The 23,434-nt window shown below is 29.6% G+C and overlaps 1 protein-coding gene across 3 annotated transcripts in view; it reads left to right on the plus strand.

The window, feature by feature from the left end:
• Positions 1–23,434, plus strand: part of LOC111613032 (histone deacetylase complex subunit SAP130-like) — a 144,688-nt gene that overhangs the window by 36,337 nt on the left and 84,917 nt on the right. For all 3 annotated transcript variants that reach the window (XM_023354333.1, XM_023354332.1, XM_023354334.1), the window contains exons 4-9: positions 1,301–1,519; positions 2,630–2,772; positions 12,542–12,639; positions 14,927–15,071; positions 18,914–19,337; positions 19,440–19,583. In XM_023354333.1, coding sequence (XP_023210101.1) covers positions 1,301–1,519; positions 2,630–2,772; positions 12,542–12,639; positions 14,927–15,071; positions 18,914–19,337; positions 19,440–19,583 — 1,173 coding nt within the window. The remainder of the gene's footprint in view (positions 1–1,300; positions 1,520–2,629; positions 2,773–12,541; positions 12,640–14,926; positions 15,072–18,913; positions 19,338–19,439; positions 19,584–23,434) is intronic.

The raw sequence follows: 23,434 nt of genomic DNA on the forward strand, positions 1-23,434 counted from the left end.
GCATTTTTATTATTCTAATATTTGTTATCGTAACTGGAAATAATCATAAATAATTGTTAACATTAGATCTACTATCAATATGTTTAATTTCTTATTAATATGTATACCACAGGATATTATACTTGAATAGTCTAATGTATATCTTATTGTAAATTCTGTATGTTATTATGTTACTGTTTATTGTGTTATGTAAAACTGTATTTATATTATTTTGCTTTGTATTACTTTAATTGATTATAATGTTTTGTGTGCTATTGATTTGTACTGTTAATATGTAAATAATTCCTATGCATATTTATCTGGTAATGCACCTAATGTGGCCAGATATGTGCGTATGCACTTTAAATAAAAATTGTCTGACTGACTGACTACCGTATATTCCGGCGTATAAGACGACCCCCGACTTTTAAGAAGATTTTTCTGGGTTAAAAAGTCATCTTATATGCCAGAAAATACAGTATCTACAATTTTATTACAGTGAAAATCTAAAAGTGCAAATTTTAACACAACTTAATAACTATCTATTTTAATTTGATTCTGATGTTGTCTGTTGTAAAGTGATAATTTTATGCAAAATCAAATTAATGATTAAAAGATATAAGAAACTTTATTGACTTAGAAACATAATCCAAAAGTTATTATTATTAAAACTGATCAAATTAGTTTCGAAAATAAGTACTATAATAAATAACTACTCGTCGAACTAACGCTCGGCGTTCGACGAGCGTTAGTTCGGCGTTTAGCACTAGCTCAGTTTGGAAATGGACGAGAAAGTAATTGATTGTGTGTGCTCCTCCATCGTCGCTATAAGGCAGCACATATATCTCAAAGCGCCCGTAAAGTGACCGCAAAACGCGCGTTTTAACAAAAATCTATAAACGCGCGCTTGGCATTTGACTGTGTACGGCTACATAGAACTCTTGGTTCTTTAAAACACGTGTTTAAAAGCGCGCGTTTAACGCGCGTTGAAAAACGCCTAGTGCTAATAGCTAATTAGAAACAAATATAATATAGCCTGATATTTATATCAGGCTATATTATATTTGTTTCTAATTAGCTATTAGCCTTAATATAGCCCAATAGATAGTTCAGCAGAATCATTTTGCAATAAGTTCTACAAGTTCTTGAAAAGTGTTGTTTTTAGAGAACATTGAAAATATATGAATTTAAATTTCTTTTGTTTTACCATTTAATTATTAGTTTGTACACAAATGTTTTAGTTTTTTATAGCAGTTTATTTCATATAATTTTAATTGTTTGAGAATTTTCTCATAAAATTTTACAATCTTCTGTGATTCAGGCACTTCTACTAGCTATGCATCATCTGCTGGAACATTAGCTTCATCTCGACATGGTTCTATTGCTACAATGCATCCTGTTGTGACTCTTGGACCAACAAATATTTCTGGAAATGCAACTATGACATCAATTATTAGAGGTACTCATTCTGCATCACAAGCGATGTCTGGACATTTAATGAACACTTCTCACATGCCATTTTCTTCTCATGTGCCACGAGGTAAGTAGTATTACTGATTTAAATAGCAATATTATAATTAATATAACATTGAGATTATAATATGTTAGAGTTTCATGAATGGTCATTGAGAGAATTTATATTTAAATATGTCTCTCTCTTATTTCTATGAGAGAAAAATGGTGGTAATTGAGTGCATATTGTTTGTTCTCTTTCATGTTAAAATTTTTCAGTTTTAATGTTTTCTGCACATATATTTAGAAAAGATAGACAAGTATCTGACAAATGATTAAATTTCAGTGATTTGTTGAAATTACAATATTTTAGTGCATTTCATTCTTAATTAATCATGAAGTATCTCTTATGAAAGAAAAATTTATTATATACTATGTGAAAGTTTCTACAGTAGACATCTACAATTTTTCGATATTTTAGGCTATATTCTCAGCTTATATTTCTAATTATATATTAATGTTTTCTCTAAGCATAGTGATGTAATACTTGTGATGCACAAGATTTACATGTAGCTTGGAGTTGATTGTTAGATAACTTAGATTTTTCCACTTGTATTGTTTATTTAAAGTTTCTGTACATCATAGCTATATCACATGGTATTAAAATTCAAATTTTAATATGAAGCACTTAAGGAAATGTTTGAAAGTGTGAAACTGCTTACAGAGAAAGTTAAATCAAATAAAATTTACAAGGTTGTTATTCCTGAACATGAGTGATTGATGAATCCAAAAGTACTAGGGTATGAAAGACAACATACTATATATAAGCAATTGTGTATTCCATTAAAAGCAGAAGTTAGTTACTAGTTTAAAAGTTTGAAATAAGTTAAATATGAAAGGTTAAATTTATGTAATTTTATAAATCATCTTTATAAGCAAACTCCCTGTGATAATTTTGAATCAGAAAAATTTCAGATACAAAATATTATTTTGAAGTTACTATAAACTTGGTAAAGATTAAATTATATTTTCTTTGTATTTTTTATTGCAGTGGTATAGACCTTATCTAATATATGTATTACCTTTATTAAAATTTATGATAATAATTTACAACTTTCTTAATTTTATTTAACAGTTCTGCTTCATTGAAATATAACTTTAAAAATTTACATTTTTTAAACAAATTTTTATTTCATAGGTCCTGCTGCTGTTGCAAGCATTAGCACTGCTCCAAAATCTGCTGTTGCTACTCCAGTTTTAAGACCAGCACATACATCTCCATCGATAACATTACCTGTTCCTGGTTCAGCTGCAGTTACTTCATCTCATGTTCAGATAACAGTAAGTACACAGTAAATCAATATTTATATACTCATTGATAAAAAAAAATAACATACTAAGAAGGAGGTGAAATCAAACAAAACTTTATTAGTACAAACGTAATGATGACATTAATAAGTGATTACAGTATTATAATGTAGGAACCATTTGTGTGGAACAACAATACAATTTAAAGCAACCTTTAATATTTTGTATGTTACATGTAGTAATATGGTTGGACATGGAGGTAGTATCTGTATGCTGTTCTATGAGAGATTTAACCTTAGATGTCGCAGTTGCCACTCCAGATCCCTCACACTTACAGATGATCAAAGCTGGCATTCCATCTGGTCCCACAAATGTTTAATGAGTGACAAATCTGGAGATTGAGTAGGCTAAAAAATATGACAATGTGATGTAAAACCTGAGAAACCATAGCTGTGTTCAGCTGAGCATTACCTTACTGGAAAGTGACTATTTGCAATCCTTTCATGAAAGACCACAAACGAAGGCACAGAATTTCCTCAATGTATTGCTATGTCATCAGTGTTCCTCACACTGCTAGTAGTGGTGATGGACTCCCATAGAGATGGTTCTCCAGACTAGTGCACCAGCAGTTGGGGATAATAAGGAGCTGCTCAACAGTAAAGATAGAATTGAAGTGCTCATTGGTGGTTCCATGCACTAGCACAGTTGTTGTCCATTCCCAAACAGACTAACCTGTAACAGTCCATGCAACAATGCTGGAAATGAAGCTGATGTTGATGAGATGCTACTAGTAGGAAACATAATGAATACTGTGCATACAAATTTGACTCTACTAGTCACTTTTCAATGGTTCAGGAAGAGGTAGGATTCTGTAGTGAGAGTCTCACTACAAAATCCTCTCTCTTTCTGAGGCTTCCACCTGTCTCTGGATGGTGAATAAAGAAACTGCTGCAGAAACTGAAACTGACTGTTTAAAGAAACTGTTTATGTTTGTTTCATGATCATATGTACTGATGGTCTGCTTAGGACAGTGATGGAAAACCCATAATCCATTCAATGATTTCAAGGTATCTGCATTAAAGTTTAGAAAGAATTAAGTTTTAAAATTATAAAAAATATTTTGTATATTTCAAAATTTTGCATATGTAATGTGAAAGCAGGGTCTTAAAGCTGTTGTGAAAAGTTTTAAAAGTCACTAAGTATAAACCTCAGATAGAAAAATTATTGTCAAATAAACAACAGCAGATTTTCCTTTAACCAGAATATTTATTTTTGTTATTATCATATTATTTTTTTTACACTTATATAAAGTTTATTGTTATTTTCTGATATTGATTAAAATTGTTAAATAAATAAATTTTGGAAGCATTTTATATTTTTATTTTTCAATTACTTAAATTGATTATTTGACTCACAGTTTGGAGTTACTAAATTTTGAATTTAATTTTGTCACACCTCTGGAAAAAGACTTGCCATTGCTGGTTTAGGGCATTCAGAGCCTGTTTGTGGTGTATATTCTTGGCATATTACTGCTTACAACACTTCCTCAACTCAGGTCAGAATGGCCCATATGGCAGGCAATTTGGCAAAAAGGCCATCCTGCTACTTCCCTCAACTTGATGATGTGGCCTTACTTAAACTCTGTCAGCTATGTGCGTTGTGTTTGACTGTGTTGTACAGACTTGCCTGGTGTTTGAAGACTTACGAACAACAGGAACATTGAAAATTGTGAACACAATGTGCTTCTGTGAGCCTTTTTATAGAATACTAGAGTAGTGATTTTGGTGACATTATCTGGCATGCAATCAGACTGACTAATTATATCCACTTAACTAGATGTCAAGTTTTGTAGTAATCAGACTATTCTATCTGATACATAACTTTTTTATCAATGAATGTAAATAAATTCTGTAAAGTTTACATATCATCAATATTTTTGTAATGCTTAACAATAGTAGTAGTATGTAAATTACAACACTCCAATATTTTAATATTGCCAAGCCTTAATATAGCTCAATAAAATCTGACAGACTGTTTGGCAAAAATAATGGTGTTTTAATTTTATTTCAAAATATTTATTTTGGAATTTTTGGAGAACTTTATTATTAAAATAAATATAATAATTAAAAAAATAAAAGTAATACATGANTATGCTCTCCATCTCAAATTAGTAGTGGCTTGCCTCTGTACATCATACTTTTTTTTTAACAATACAGTTGTGCCAGTTATCTATTAACTGCTTTCAGGGGAAAATGTTTGAATTGAATTCACATGACTTCTACTCTATACCAGAAGTTCATATATATATAGTTAATCAGGGCCTCCTGCACATAAGGTTTCTGTATCTGGTCTTGAATTTCATCTAATTCCATTCTTGAGATTAAGGAAAGACAGATGGACAGACAATGGTGAATTTATAGGTCTACAATTTTTTCAAATTGAAGCTCAATAAAACTTAGAGCTGCCTACTTTCATCAGACAAAATTATACGTGATCTGGTTCTTTCCCTCCCACTTTATGGATACAGAACACAATTATCATCATATTTTACAACCATTTTAAGTGGATGAAGTGTTTTAACAATACATGTCTGTGACACACTAAAATTTGTTGCATGTTCATGAGTTGTTATTTGTCAGTTTTTAACAATTTCTTCCCACAATTACATTTCATCAGCAGCTTTTGGGCAGCCCTTGGATGTTTTGTATCTTTTAGTTCAAAATTTCTTAAACGAAACTTTCAGAACCACATTTTACACATTCAAAGTTTAGGAGCATTTTCCCCATATACACTATGAGTATTTTTTACTGTTTGTACAGCATATATTCTTTACAAAACTTAAAAAGCATAATATGCCTGATGTGCATTTTATCTGAGACATTTTTACTTGATTTTATTCAAACGGAATATGGTGTAAACAATTTAAAATAAGTTTGTGAACAAAGAATATAATTTCACATTAGCAGTAAGGTGTTAAATCTTGCAATTGTTATAATTAAGTCATATATCTTGTTACGTAAACACAGCTGTTAAAAATATGCTGAAAATTTTCTGTTGAGCATGGAAGAGGATGCCATATTTTCTGTTATTTGGCCTGATTTTACTTTCCATTTTCATGTTAGATAGGTTCTGCTGTTTACAGGTTTTACAGTATATAGTGGTCTTTTTCAAAAAATAAAATTCTGTTTTAGGAAAAATGTAACATAAACTACAAAACAGTGTTTAATAACACTATTTATTTATTTTTTTGGGTTGCAATTTGAAAAAAGTTGTAGATCTGTAAATTCCCACTGTTGTCCATCTGTCTGTCTTTCCTTTAAAAAAGGGACCCAGTTTTTTAAAACTCTCCTGCAGCTCTTTAAACAAGTAAACTGCCACTCCCACATCATTCTCTGAATGTTGATCTTACAGAATGTCCTTCAGCTTTGGGAAGAAATGAAAATTATTGGGAGCATGATCTGGACTGTATGGTGTGTTGTCCACATGTTCCCAAATAAATTTCTTAAAGAATGTTCTAACATTTTTGTTGGCAAGCAGTTCAAGCCTTTGGTCAGCAATCCAGGCCTTTTCTTCTGGAAAGCATCCTTTAACTTTTGCAAAGTTTGACAACACCTTTGTCCATTTACAGATGTCTGTGGTGCATCCAGTTTTTCTACTTGCGTGTAGTCATTTTTGCAATAGTTGCCTTGGATATGAGCAAGGTCATTTTTTATAGGTATGATCACAACTTGCTATCGATTCCATTTTACTGGAGGTATGGTCAAAAAGATGGAAAAAATCTATATGAGAAAAGTTCAGGAAAGATGTAGCTATATTTTGACATACCTTTGGCATCAGTATTTGCATTACAATAGCCAGGAAAAAATTATCAAACTTTTTAAATTTTTCTTCTGTAGTTTTGAAGAAAAAGGTATAATTAGACTGAGAAATTTAATTTAAAAGTTATGGAAACAATGTTACTAAAAGTGGACCCCAGCCATTTTGCTATAAGTATAATGCTATTTTACTGTCTACTTAAAATCTTGAGTAACAAGCAATTATGACATTCTCACAATGCCAGGCTGCAACTTTTAATGCATGTTTTTAATTAATTAATTTAATTTGAAATATATGTTCTTTACCTCAAATTAGTAGTGGCTTGCCCCTGTATGTCATACTTTTCCTTTAACAATAGAGTTGTGCCAATCATCTATTAACTGCTTTCAAGGGAAAATTTTTTAATTGAAATAATGTGACTTTAGGTAAGTTTATATATAGTTAATTGGGCCTTCTTCCCATAAGGTTTTCGTATTGGATTACATCTATCTAACTCTGTTCTTGAGATTAAGGAAAGACTGATGAATGGATGACAGTGGGAATTTATAGGTGTACAATTTTTTCAAATTGCAGCCCACTCAAAATCTCATTAGATTGATCTTTTAGAACATTGAATTAAGAAATCTCAGAGCAAAATTAAATTATTGTTATATCTTTGCACAGAATACAATCTGTTTTCCTATTTTTTTCTTAGAAGGGGACATTTAAGCTTTTAATTGCTTTTTGCATCAGCATTTGATTTTGCTAAAATTTTTATGTTTTAGTAGATCTCTTCCATTAATGCTTGGTAACAACTCATGACAATGAGCAGTAGAATATGAGAAATTTTTTAAACTTTTTCATGTATGTTATATATTGAGTTCTAAAAATTAATTGTAACAAGTGGGCATGGACAAGTGAGTAAGGCACAGGGTTGGAATGCTTGATGTTGCAGATTTGTCTTGCTTTTTTCCAACTTTTTTCAAAATTTTCTTCTGAAATGTGCAATCCAATAAATTAGTAGAAGATATATTTGGCCCAAAAATACTGTTATGTAATTATTAAAATCATTTACAAATTTTAAACTCAACAAATTTATTAGTACAGTAGAGCCTCGAAAACTCGGCACTCCGGATAACTCGGCCACACCCTGGCAGGGCAAAAAAAAATCCTTAGTTAATTAATTTTCATGATAAAGACAGCTTTATGCCTCAAAGTATTTTTCTGAGGTCTGTCTTATCAGGTAAAATACTGTACACAGTGTATTCATTAATTTTTATTTTCATGTAGTAAAGGCTCTATGCCTTCATTAAAGACGTACTTTTCCTTTGTTTAAGGGTATTTGGGCAGTTTATTCTCTGTTGTATTCTCAAGTAAACAATACATACNAACAGGAACATTGAAAATTGTGAACACAATGTGCTTCTGTGAGCCTTTTTATAGAATACTAGAGTAGTGATTTTGGTGACATTATCTGGCATGCAATCAGACTGACTAATTATATCCACTTAACTAGATGTCAAGTTTTGTAGTAATCAGACTATTCTATCTGATACATAACTTTTTTATCAATGAATGTAAATAAATTCTGTAAAGTTTACATATCATCAATATTTTTGTAATGCTTAACAATAGTAGTAGTATGTAAATTACAACACTCCAATATTTTAATATTGCCAAGCCTTAATATAGCTCAATAAAATCTGACAGACTGTTTGGCAAAAATAATGGTGTTTTAATTTTATTTCAAAATATTTATTTTGGAATTTTTGGAGAACTTTATTATTAAAATAAATATAATAATTAAAAAAATAAAAGTAATACATGAAATTATTTATTGAAATATTTCTCTTAAAGAAAAAATAAATCTATATTACTATTCATTTTTTATAAGAATGATTATTGACAGAGATTATTTTACTTTTCATAATTTTTTTTTCTTAAAAATTTATTTTTCAATTATCTTTGTGTATTTAAAAGATCTTGAACTAAATAATGAAAAAAATCTTAGTGTTAGAAAATACCATTTTTAGCATTAAAAATTGAGTTACTTCCTCTTTTATAGCTATAGCTGCATGATTTGTAAATTGTTTTCCATGCATATAATTATCCAAAAAAAAATAAATGTGTGGTAATCTAACAGAGATAAGCCAACAGAATAGGAAAGATGAGATAAGAGTTTTCATCCCAATTGTATTATTTTGTTTCTTGTAATTGCTTCAATGTGTGGATGAATGTTATCTTGTATAAACAAAAACACCTCGACAATTCACCAAAGATGGCTGTTTTAGCCCTGATTTTCATGTACTCTTTGTAATTACTCATTGTACGAATCTTCTGAGAGGGTTTGACCAACATTCAAGTAATCACAATGAACATAGATTTGTTTTGAGAGTCATTCAAATTATTTATAAAAATGGTATTTTTAAGCTGTCTTCCTGTTGAGAAAGTATAATTGATGTGGAAGATTTTGATGAATAAAGTTATAAATACTATCTCACCATAAACTAGCGAGCAGGAATGGAACCTGCATCAACACTGATGTCATTCATGTATCATCTGCGTGGAAACACTATCTAGACTTATAACATATGTTATACACAATATGTCACAGCTGTTTTCGTTCTTTTAAAAATTTACAAGGCAGCTATGTTCTATTTATAGAATGGTTTTTTCAGTTTGTATTTTCCGAGAAAGGCCGATAAATTTAGTGGCCGAAAACATTTGATCTTTAAAATTTTAGACTGTTATTTTGCTGGAAAGTTTGAATTTAGGTGTGATTTGCGAATAAAATTATTTTAATTAAAAAATACGAACATTTTTATTCACATTTCAAAAATGGTATTATTTATTTGGTTATCTGACATAATTTAATTTTCATTTGTATTATTTTTTAATACTGTATTATCATCACTTACTAATAATTTTCATATTCATGGAGGGGAGATTATTATTATAAAAAATATAAGAATATAGGAACTTGTAGAATGCTTTACTTTGAGAACAGATAAACATGTAATCAACTACTTTTGTTATGTCGTTTGAAGCAATATATACTTGAAATGCATTAACATAAAACCATGGAAATATATTACTGAATATAAAAGATTTACAACTGTAAAAATATTTTTGATCTAAAATTTAAAAATATTGAATGAGACACACTGAGAATGAGTTTGTCTCATTCAAACTTTAAGTAAAAAAGAAAAGATGAAGTTTACATAAATTCCATTAAAAAATATAATTGAATAAAATTTTTATTTTATACTGGTATTAATATAGCAATGAAATAAGTAAGATGAATAATTATGATGCTACATAAGTAAATAGTTGTGAATATTCAATTCAATTCAATTCAATTTTATTAGCGTAATTTGGAAAAAATTCCAGTTACAAGGGGTACATTAGGTTACAAATATTAGTGAATATATAATATATCTTCCGACAAATAAATAATTATTGGGTAAATTATCTTCTATTCATACATTTAATCAAGTGACATAATATTGGATATAAGTACAAACAACAATAAAAGTAAATCTATAAATCATTCATTAAGGCTCTCAACCGTTTTAATATATTTAATAAAGAACTGATAAATTCTGGTAATCATAATTGGACCCATCTGAAATATTTTTTGGTAGAATTCTTGCATAGATTTGATGGCTGATGAGGTGGAAATACCAGTCTGTTCTCTAAGTTTGGAGCAACCCTTGCACAAACTAATTATATGATATACATAAATTTGGTCATTACACAGCCTACATTGTTTATTCCTGATATCCAAATAATTCCCTTCAACTATAATATAAAAACTGTTTAGTTTGATCTGCATATAAAATCTTTTCATTCCAAATGGTATTTTATAATGAATATAATTATTTGCTGGAGGAAAATTTAAATTAACTATATACCATGGGTGAAATTTTGACTCCTGTAAATTTTTCATCTCACGATCAATTGAATTATTATACATATTCTTCACCAATAAAGAAATTCTGTAATTCCAGTCTGTTTCTGTACTGTAAAATAGTAAATGAAACAAACCATAACTTTCCAATTTGATCCTAAGTTTGTTATACCAATTGTTTTGATAATTCTTTTTGTTCTCTGCCAAGTTCTTTAAAACTTTTAGTATTGTATTAACCTGTATGTTCTCACTAGTTAACAGTCTCTTAACAAATTTCATGGTCCTAATTACCAATTAGGGTTCTAATAACAATCTGTTAGTATCATGGCGAATTGCATATCCCGGCACTGTTTTATCTAATCCGTAAATTTTTCTTAATAAATAGCAATTGAATTTTTTCAAAGTAGGATAACCAGTCCAGACCCCATAATGGGAGAGCATAGCAAATAAAGTTGAAAACCAGTCTGAAAAGAGTTGAAAATGCATTTGAATAGAATTGGTTTTTATTTTTACTAATAAACTAATTAAATTATTAATTATTCTATATGCTTTGGTCTTCATCCACTGAACGTGTTTTTCAAAAGACAACGTTGAGGTAATAAGAACTCCAAATATAATATTTCCTCAGTTACTTTCAACTTTTTGTTCAACAAATAAAAATTATGATCTTGCCTCGCCAGCTTACCTCCTTTTTGAAACACAATAATATGGGTCTTATTCGGGTTGATCTTCAATCCCATCTTCGAAAAGTTAGTGATAGTTGTGAATATGCTATATTTGTTTTTTCCTTGTGTTCTTTTAGTGTCATATAACTTTTAAAAAGAATATTTTGTGTCAACACATTCATCTGATCTGGTAAATGTGTTAAAGCTGTGTTATGGGTTTGAATCCCATTTTGTACATGACATTTGTGATTACCAGATTTTAATAGAGATTATTGTTTTGGAATGCTCAAAAGCCACTAGTGTGGTGTTGCACATTAAAAAATTAATTATTAAAATATATTATTAAACATAGAATTCTTATTTGATAGTTTAATACTATATTGTGGAATAAATTCAAGATGGAGATTTTTTCATTGAAATTACTATGAATTTTTATAAATAGTTTTGTCATTTTAAATGCAAACATAAAACAAATTTAGTTTTATTTTTGTTTGTTGTTGAGTGTTATAACTCAAACTTTGTCAAAATTTGTCATGTTTGAATTTTCTATATGAATTATTTAATAATAGCAAACTCAGGCAATTCTAAAAAAGGAAAGATTAAATTTATATCTTTCATCATAATTCTATCACTTCATGAAAAATATAACAATAGTAAATATTATTAAGGGGAATAAAAGAGGAAAATTAAACCAGTGAATATTATTTTAATATTTTTGGAGCTTAAAAACTCTATTCTCTAAATGGCTCCAGTTTTGAAATTCTACATCTGATCTTATTTTTTCCTTTAAATTTATTTGAAGTCTTCAGTAGTTTAAATTCAAGAAAATTTTAAATTCTAAATCAATGTTTTTAAAATGTAAAATTTTTTCTATTTCTTTTTTTTCTATTTTTATTTCTACCTTTCATTCTGTTAGAATAGAATATATTTGTTTTGCTATTCATTTTAAAACTTGGTTTTTTCTGAAAATATATTTGATAATGAAAAGTATTACTGTATTATGGCATATAAAATGCAACTTTTATTTATTTTAAAAAAAGAAGGTTTAAAAATCATTCTATGTCTTATACAGTATTAGAGTTGTGATCTCCTATAGGCTAATGAATTTCCAGATGACCTTCAGTAGAATATAGGTAATTACACTAAATACTTTTTCCTAAATATTCTGTGATGAAAGCAGGTGTATCTTATATGCTATAAAATATGGTAATTTTTTAAATCAGAACATAATGTAATTGTTTATTATTGATGTAATATCAAAAATTGTGAATATTATTACATTTGAAAAAAAGATTTATTAATGATCTCTTATTGTTATTTTATTTTATATATTTATATAATTATTTTCTCAATTATTATTTTTTGTTTTATAAGTTATTATTAGTAAATACTTACAGTTAAAATTTTTGAAATATGTTTATTTCCCATTTAGCCAAGATCTACAGTTTCTGGAGGAAGAACTGCCACTCCACCAATTCCCAAAGCAGCATCTCCTTCTTTGTCTATGACTCAAGTTATTGATTTACAAAAGTAAATATATTTATCTGATATTTTATTAAAACATTTAAAATATAGGGTAACCAAGAAAGTTTTGTCATTTTTCTATTGTGGAAAAGAACTAATATAGGAAGAAATCAATTTATTCATCAAAATAGTTACCCTCACAAGCAATAACTTTTGCCCAACAGAAAAGAAGCTCATAAATACCATTTTTGTAAAAATTGTGATTTTTTTTTAGATACTAAAAATCTTTCAAATGCCTATTCCACAGCCTCTCTATTTCTTAACTGTTGATTGTATAGATTTAAAAAGAGGTGGTAGTCTGAATGACTAATGTCAGGAGAATAAGTTGGGTGCATAAGAAAGTTCCATCCAAGACTGAATATTGTCACAGGTTATACATGTAACATGTGGCCTTGCCATTATCCTGTAAGAAGAGACTGTTCTTATAGTTCACTGTGTTTTTTACAAATGCTTCATGAATCTGCTGTAGTTGGGCACAGTAGACATCTGCAGTAATGGTCTGATCAGATGGTAACAATTCATAGTGAATAATTTTTGCTACTGTCCACCATATACACTTTCTGCTGATGGTTACTGGGTTTGGAGGTCTGTGGCACAGTATCTGTAGACTATATCCAATAATGTGATGTCTTAAGATTACTGAATAAGATCCACTTTTCATCACATGTTAACAAGTGGTCCAGAAATGAGTTCTTTTGGTAACAGTAAGCAATCCCATGTGAACAGTTAATTGATGCTGCTTATTGGCAGGTGTTAGTTGATGTGGTATCCACTTTCCCAAGGCAATGGAAATGTATACAAATAATTTCATCACTGACTTTGAGGCCCTGTACACACTAGGCGTTTTTCAACGAGCGTTTAGCGGAGCATGCGCACTGGCTCGGTTTGGAAATGGATGTGGAAGTGATTGCTTGTGTGTGGCTCCTCTATCGTCGCTATAAAAGACGACGGCGGAGGCAAAGAGAATTTTGGGTGCACCCAATATTACGAGATAGACTGACGCATGAAATGTTTGCGACGTTGTATCCAAAACTAAGACAAAATAAATTCAAGTTTTTTAATTCTTTTAAAATATCTATAAAATCCTTTGACGATGGTTGGTCTCTTTTAGATTTCATCAATAAATAGATCAGTATCGAAATGATCGTTCTCCATTTCAGCACATATATCTCAAAGTGCTCGGCTGACGCCCGCAAAACGCGCGATCGCATGTACGGTAACATGGCAGCACATATATCTCAAAGCGCTCGCAAAACGCGCGTTTAACGCGCGCTTGGCTTTTGAGTGTGTACGGCTACATAGAACTCTTGGTTCTTTTAAACGCGCGTTGAAAAACGCCTAGTGTGTACAGGGTCTGAATCTTTGTGCCAATGCCCAGCATGTTTGAACAGAATCAGTTTCAATTGCAGCTTTCAGTTTATTGTCATCAATGATAGATGATCACCTTACATCTGGATCATCTTCAAGCGACTCATTATTAGATGCAAATTATTTAAACCATCACTGAGTGTACTGCAGAGACTAGCAAAATCTGCAAAAGCCTGGCATATTTTTTGGTCACATGTACTGAGTTCCAAGTTTAAATTCATATAGCATACAAGCATGAATAACAGAGGTTGGAGTACTCATTTTCAAGGCACTGAATATGTTATTCAGTCATGTCTTTTCAACTTTTTTGCATAGCAATAGATGCTTCAATACTTCTTTCTATGTCATTAAAATTATAACTCCCCTATCAAATGATTTGCATAAATACTCTATTAATTTGTAGTTATGGAAAATGACATAACTTTTTTGATTACCTATAATATGATTACCTGAAGTTTCCTGAAAAGTGGAAATACAAGTAGTTCTTGACCTACGAGTCCAGAACAATACCCCATTACCAAAATAGTTTCTTATATTCAATTTACAATAGGAGTCACAAAACAAAACTCTTTTGTGACTCCTATTGTAAGTTGAATATAAGAAACTATTTTGGTAAAGGTGTATTGTTCTGAAAGCTGCTCATAACTTTACACGATACTGCATATGTATAAATATTGTAATTATCTGGAAAGCATTATCTCTGAGCAAAAAAATGTAGCAATTGCTGCCAAATCTGATCACTAGTAATAAGTGTTAGATGTATTTGTGTAGATCTAGTATATGCAGTAATCATGAGTGTGGGATTAATGCCAAATTATTATAAAATTTGATTAATTGATTAATAATAAAGATGATTTTATTTATTTGTTTGTATGTTGGAAAGTATTACCATGTTAACATAATTATTTAAATTTTATATTTTTAGATCAACAAGTCATGTTGCTTCTGTTGGGCATTTATCACAGACAAGGACAGTTGAACCAACAGTTTGGTCAGGTATAACGCATAATGTTGCCTCTAGTAAACAAGTGCATATATCTCAGCCAATCGTGCAACATTTGCAACAACAGGTATGAAGATAATATATGTATATATATTAGAAAATACATTGTAATAGCAGTTGCTTCTGGGCCAAGTTTACCTTTGATGTACATACAAACATCAAAGATAAACTTCGCCCAGAAGAATAAATTTTTTTGTCAAAATACTCTTTTTACATGTATGTTATATAAATTGTAAAATAATGAACAATGTATAATTTGTAAGAAAAAGTTATGATCAAGCATGCTGTAAACCATCAAAAATGTAAAAGAATAACTTAAATCTGTCAGTTATTTGGTGAAATCAGTAATTTCTTTTGCAAAAATTGAATTGAATGACAAACAAAAGCTCATCGAGATGACAGGACAAAATGAAAAAATTAATTTTACATGGTTATATAAAGTAAAAAGAAGTTAATTTTTATTTAAAACTATGCAAAGTATAGCAAACTATAAAAATTTTTTATCACAATATTTTTCATAATCTTTATGAATTCATAAAGATGATGAAAATTAGGTTATGAAATTATTACATGTCTTAATAATTTGCCTGGCCTTGAATCTGAAATATAAGCTTTTAAGTTCTCAATGTTGCATCAACATAGTCCTAACTTACTCAGTTTTTGTTAATCTTTAAATTTGGATGTTTACTAGCCAGAAAAATGGGTAAATTTTGCTTATAATGTAAGGTAGCCCAAATGTCAAATAAAAAATTGTGGAATTTAGTAGATACTTTGCTGATTAACACTTTGAACATGAAATTAGTTTATTCTGTTAGAGATGAAATCATCCAATAGAAAAGTTGTTTGAGTGATTTTTGTATACAAGTTTACATTGTTGCCTGAGGGGTAAAAACAATCTAGTCTGTAGGTACGGTACATATAAAGAGGAAATTTTTAGAGCTTAACGTGTCTTGTGTTATTCCCGAAATATCTCGGGTCATGACCTCTGACCTCGATCGGTTGATTTGAAATATCTCATTTCAGCATTGGAATGGTTTTGAAACTACATGTCACTTTTTTTTTAATATAATTTTTATATTAAAACTAACTTTTGAAATATAATTTTTTTGGTTATCACATTTATTAATATAGCTATTTTGTTTGTGCAAAATAAAAAAAATTTTTTGAACAAAACAATAGCCACAATTGTTCTTTTCAGAAATGCATAATTTTCATTAGTCTTAAACATCGACAAAAATTCAACATGGCATCACATACAAATGGAGAAAACTTTGAACATCTGATAGGTTAAAGAGTTAGAGAAGGGAATAGGTTTATTAGACATTGGAACATCAAAGTTACATGTAGATCCATAATGCTTTCTTAAAGGACTTTAAGAATACTGTGATTCTGTATGTGAATTAATTTATGATTTATATAAATTTTTTTTTTTATAAAATTTCTTTTGAGATGGAAGTATTTTGGAAAATTGCAAAGGATGAAAGGTGTATACAAAACAGCACTGTATTAACCATGTGTCAAGATGACTGACTGTTGGATCAGTAGTAGAGAGAGTTTTAGAGCACTGGTTTGCAGTTGAAGACTATTTTTTGTTTCAGTGAATGATAAGAAATGAATAAACTCTGAAAACATGAAAGAATTGTAAAAAACATAAAATATGTTGGTATTAAGGTGGAATTAATTCTTATTGTGGAAACATTTGAACTGTATTTGTATTTCATTAAACTTTTCCAGCAGTCTTAACCACTTTACATATTTACATATGATATAAATATTAAATAATGAACTTCTAGCTATTTGTTAAAAATTGAACACCAAATGTGTAAACCAGATATTCTAAATATTAATGAAAAAGTAATATACTAGAATCTTTTAAAACTTACAGAAATCAATTTTAATTGTAAAACTATTAACCAGATAAGAATAATGAGTGAAAAAGATAGATCTGTTATTTTCCATAAAATTCAAAATTATCATATAACATCTTATAATTATCCTGGAAAAAGTATACTGGAAAGAAAATACATCATTTCATATTTAAATTGCTTATGTGAGGTTACCGAACCGTTTGTGACGTCAGAATATATCTGAGTTGCTCAGAAGCATGAGCAGGTGCATTTGGTACAGAGACAAACTCCAGAGTTACAAGAAATTAACCTGGTTTATTATAACCAAAAGAATAAGCTTACAGCTACAACAGTCAACAGTAGGTAATGTCAGGTCTTCTAATTTGTTTCATCCCTCAAAGGGTGAATCCCACTGGAACTATTCTTTCAGATCCCTTTCAGAAGGTCACAGGCCCCAAGATGTTGGAAGGAGAAAGTCCGTCACGAAGTTGAGGCGCAATTCAGTTTGATACTGATATGCAGAGGCGATTTCTTTTTCAGTGTATGGTGCCACACAATAGGAAGATGGAGAGAAGCTCTCCATGTCCTTGAAAATACCCATTTTATAAATTTTTTTCAGGTACCACAACAAATAATCTGATAGGTCGTTTCCGACTCACCTCCACTTTCCAATTGGTCTTCCCTCATTATGAAATGTAATAAGATCAGAATCCAGATCATGGGATGAGTCAACATCGACTGACAATTCGATCCCTATTGAAGATGTTTGATCTTAGGACTTACATGATTCTTTTGTCTTAATTTGAGAAGTGTCTTTCTCAGAATTTTCTACAAATGTGTCCTTTTATGGACATGAAATTTTCTATTTTCTTTTTTCTTTTTTTGTTAGTTTTTACAACATATAATTATTATAATTTTTTTTTACACAAGAAAACAAAATTTAATTTTTAGTATGTGTGATCTCACCCACTTCGGAAGCCATACAATTACATATGAAAAAAATACACTATGCCAAAAGTTTATATTCAATAATAGAAGTATGCAAATTATTTTTATTTTTGGTAGCAAAAGATATAGATATTAGAAATGAATGATGCATTCTACAAGCAGAAGTTGTCATTCCTGAAAAACAGATCAGAATTGATCGTTTTTGAAGAGATGTTCTCTATACAAAAATGATTTGGGTTATCTGTGGTATTCCTTTATAAATAAACTAATTAAAGCATACTTATCCTTGACCTGTGGCAAGAGTGATGTGAAAAGAGTTTTTCATATTTAAGAATTATTACTAAGGAAAAATTGATGTCAGAATGATTGTTAATTAATTAAATAATAGGCTAATTATTATGATGCTATTAAAAAATATTACAATGTGAGACAAATGCCTATTACAAAAGAAAGTGCTGAATATGGTGCTTAAAAACATATGAAATTTATTTACAGTGTTACAACAATTTTCTCTCCTGATACTAATTTCGGTTTTTAGCCATTCTGCTGTGTGTCTAGTGTTAGTCTATAGCTATGCTGTCCCATTCTCAGGGAAAACAAGTAAATTGTACAAATTAATAGATATATTAATTAAAATAATTGTGAATAATTTTCATATACATATTTTCTTCACATTACTAGAAATTGAACCTACTTTTTGGCTATTTTAATCACAAGTAGGTCTAGATGGTATTTTATCAAAATTATGGAAAAATGTAATGTGATGGAGAAATTTGGTTATTATGTCTGAATTCTGGACATAACAATCTACCAAAAGAACTTAATTTCAATCAAAGTGTTAATTTGTTACATATTGGTGTAACTAATTCATTCAAATTTGAGCATATTAGTCTGTTGTGTTGTTCTAAAATTAGCTGATGATGAACTAGGATAGTTTGAAGACACGATTGATATTAAAATATATGGACAATTTGTTTAAATTGTTTCTTGCTATTAATTATTATTTATTATATTTTTAAATTTAAGTTATTTTAAAATGTATATTATACTGTGTTTTGAAAGTTTATGATTAATAAATATGAATTTTTAAATATATTCATAATACAATAAATAGGTATCAGAACAAGGATTTTATAAGGCTTCTCCTCCAGTCACTTCAACAGCAGTTTCAGCCTCTAATCAAGTTACAACTACTACTATGAGTTCATCACAAACTTCAGGTCTTTCCATTATTCATCATTCTTCCTTAGTACCTCCTCCATCACCAATATCTCGGGCATGTACAGCATCATCTGTTGTTACTATTGCTGCTGCTCCACATACAGTTTCTTCCAGTCAGTCTTCAACTTCTCGTCCCACTCTTGTTCCATCTTCACCATTACAAATTATTTCTCATACAACCTCAGCTCCACTGGCAGCTCATCCCACATTAACTGTGATGTCTGCTAAAGGTTTATCACAAATGGTTCATACAGTTACTCCACTTCCACAGCAGTCTGCACAAGCAGTTACTATATCTGCTCCTCCTAGTAGATCAAGTAAATATTTAAATCTTTATATAATTTAATTATATTGCTGTTAAGAAAAATAAAATGTTTTTGGCTTTTGTATTTTGTAATTCAAATTCATAATCTTTGCAGATGCACCAGCGTATGTACCTTCTTTATTAGTTACTGCAACTACTTCACAAACTACTTCTACTTCCAATCCAATAACCTCTGCTGTGGCAATTTCAAGAACTATAACAACTGGGAGTAATATATCGCAACCTTCCATACCTGTTGGTAAATATTTTATTTATGTACTGTACAGTTATTCTGTATTTGTTTTACTTTCAACAGCATGTATAGTTTGTAATTTTAAGAATTCAAAGCTAGAAACTGTAATTTATTCCACAAAAAATGTTGGTGTAAAGAAATGAACAGATGCAATACAGTAATACCTCGACTTACGCAAACCCGGAGTTACACGATTTGTAAATCTCGTTGATTCGTCTTTTGTTTGAGTGCCACGCAATCCTTAATTACTCACTCCCCCCACACTTTTGTTCAGCTTACATGTTCGTATGTATCGTGCGGAATCCACACATAGCTACAATTCATTTTGTGTTATTTATTTCTGTGTTTGTTATATCTATGGAGACTTGAGAGACTACTTTGTCATCCAAACGAAGTAAAACTAATTCTTCTGCATCAAACAAGAAAAGAAAAACTTTATCTTTGGAATGTAAAGTTAACATTGGGTATATTCGTAAAGTCGAACGAGTTAAACAAGAATGACGTCATCGTTATTCCTATTTCGTTAGACTTTTCGAATGATTTGTTACTAACGCGTTTAACTCGTTTGACTTTACGAACGTACCCATTATTAAAGACTTTGATACAAAAATGAAAATTTGTGAATTGGCAAAGAAGTTTGATCTACCAGAATTGTTGGTCAGAACAATTATAAAAGGCAAAGAAAAAATTCTCGAAGCTGTGAAAAATGCTCACTCTTTCAAAATTCAAGCATCATTCGTAAACGTCACAGTATTATCGCTGAGATGGAAACAATGATAAAATTATGGCATAATAATCAAGTAAATGTGAAAAATTGTAAAATAATATAGGCCTAATTTGTTATACATATGTATTATCTCAGATTTTATTAAACATTTTTTTCTAAATTATTGTTTTCTTTAGTCTCCGGCCCCAATTAAAAATTATTTGTATGTATTTATATGCGAAATTATACCCTGACTTACGCGAATTCGACTTANGAGTTGAAAATGCATTTGAATAGAATTGGTTTTTATTTTTACTAATAAACTAATTAAATTATTAATTATTCTATATGCTTTGGTCTTCATCCACTGAACGTGTTTTTCAAAAGACAACGTTGAGGTAATAAGAACTCCAAATATAATATTTCCTCAGTTACTTTCAACTTTTTGTTCAACAAATAAAAATTATGATCTTGCCTCGCCAGCTTACCTCCTTTTTGAAACACAATAATATGGGTCTTATTCGGGTTGATCTTCAATCCCATCTTCGAAAAGTTAGTGATAGTTGTGAATATGCTATATTTGTTTTTTCCTTGTGTTCTTTTAGTGTCATATAACTTTTAAAAAGAATATTTTGTGTCAACACATTCATCTGATCTGGTAAATGTGTTAAAGCTGTGTTATGGGTTTGAATCCCATTTTGTACATGACATTTGTGATTACCAGATTTTAATAGAGATTATTGTTTTGGAATGCTCAAAAGCCACTAGTGTGGTGTTGCACATTAAAAAATTAATTATTAAAATATATTATTAAACATAGAATTCTTATTTGATAGTTTAATACTATATTGTGGAATAAATTCAAGATGGAGATTTTTTCATTGAAATTACTATGAATTTTTATAAATAGTTTTGTCATTTTAAATGCAAACATAAAACAAATTTAGTTTTATTTTTGTTTGTTGTTGAGTGTTATAACTCAAACTTTGTCAAAATTTGTCATGTTTGAATTTTCTATATGAATTATTTAATAATAGCAAACTCAGGCAATTCTAAAAAAGGAAAGATTAAATTTATATCTTTCATCATAATTCTATCACTTCATGAAAAATATAACAATAGTAAATATTATTAAGGGGAATAAAAGAGGAAAATTAAACCAGTGAATATTATTTTAATATTTTTGGAGCTTAAAAACTCTATTCTCTAAATGGCTCCAGTTTTGAAATTCTACATCTGATCTTATTTTTTCCTTTAAATTTATTTGAAGTCTTCAGTAGTTTAAATTCAAGAAAATTTTAAATTCTAAATCAATGTTTTTAAAATGTAAAATTTTTTCTATTTCTTTTTTTTCTATTTTTATTTCTACCTTTCATTCTGTTAGAATAGAATATATTTGTTTTGCTATTCATTTTAAAACTTGGTTTTTTCTGAAAATATATTTGATAATGAAAAGTATTACTGTATTATGGCATATAAAATGCAACTTTTATTTATTTTAAAAAAAGAAGGTTTAAAAATCATTCTATGTCTTATACAGTATTAGAGTTGTGATCTCCTATAGGCTAATGAATTTCCAGATGACCTTCAGTAGAATATAGGTAATTACACTAAATACTTTTTCCTAAATATTCTGTGATGAAAGCAGGTGTATCTTATATGCTATAAAATATGGTAATTTTTTAAATCAGAACATAATGTAATTGTTTATTATTGATGTAATATCAAAAATTGTGAATATTATTACATTTGAAAAAAAGATTTATTAATGATCTCTTATTGTTATTTTATTTTATATATTTATATAATTATTTTCTCAATTATTATTTTTTGTTTTATAAGTTATTATTAGTAAATACTTACAGTTAAAATTTTTGAAATATGTTTATTTCCCATTTAGCCAAGATCTACAGTTTCTGGAGGAAGAACTGCCACTCCACCAATTCCCAAAGCAGCATCTCCTTCTTTGTCTATGACTCAAGTTATTGATTTACAAAAGTAAATATATTTATCTGATATTTTATTAAAACATTTAAAATATAGGGTAACCAAGAAAGTTTTGTCATTTTTCTATTGTGGAAAAGAACTAATATAGGAAGAAATCAATTTATTCATCAAAATAGTTACCCTCACAAGCAATAACTTTTGCCCAACAGAAAAGAAGCTCATAAATACCATTTTTGTAAAAATTGTGATTTTTTTTTAGATACTAAAAATCTTTCAAATGCCTATTCCACAGCCTCTCTATTTCTTAACTGTTGATTGTATAGATTTAAAAAGAGGTGGTAGTCTGAATGACTAATGTCAGGAGAATAAGTTGGGTGCATAAGAAAGTTCCATCCAAGACTGAATATTGTCACAGGTTATACATGTAACATGTGGCCTTGCCATTATCCTGTAAGAAGAGACTGTTCTTATAGTTCACTGTGTTTTTTACAAATGCTTCATGAATCTGCTGTAGTTGGGCACAGTAGACATCTGCAGTAATGGTCTGATCAGATGGTAACAATTCATAGTGAATAATTTTTGCTACTGTCCACCATATACACTTTCTGCTGATGGTTACTGGGTTTGGAGGTCTGTGGCACAGTATCTGTAGACTATATCCAATAATGTGATGTCTTAAGATTACTGAATAAGATCCACTTTTCATCACATGTTAACAAGTGGTCCAGAAATGAGTTCTTTTGGTAACAGTAAGCAATCCCATGTGAACAGTTAATTGATGCTGCTTATTGGCAGGTGTTAGTTGATGTGGTATCCACTTTCCCAAGGCAATGGAAATGTATACAAATAATTTCATCACTGACTTTGAGGCCCTGTACACACTAGGCGTTTTTCAACGAGCGTTTAGCGGAGCATGCGCACTGGCTCGGTTTGGAAATGGATGTGGAAGTGATTGCTTGTGTGTGGCTCCTCTATCGTCGCTATAAAAGACGACGGCGGAGGCAAAGAGAATTTTGGGTGCACCCAATATTACGAGATAGACTGACGCATGAAATGTTTGCGACGTTGTATCCAAAACTAAGACAAAATAAATTCAAGTTTTTTAATTCTTTTAAAATATCTATAAAATCCTTTGACGATGGTTGGTCTCTTTTAGATTTCATCAATAAATAGATCAGTATCGAAATGATCGTTCTCCATTTCA

The sequence above is a fragment of the Centruroides sculpturatus genome, unplaced genomic scaffold, assembly GCF_000671375.1.
Source record: "Centruroides sculpturatus isolate CEXI.00-Female unplaced genomic scaffold, Cexi_2.0 scaffold310, whole genome shotgun sequence".
In the NCBI taxonomy this organism is placed as follows: Eukaryota; Metazoa; Arthropoda; class Arachnida; order Scorpiones; family Buthidae; genus Centruroides; species Centruroides sculpturatus.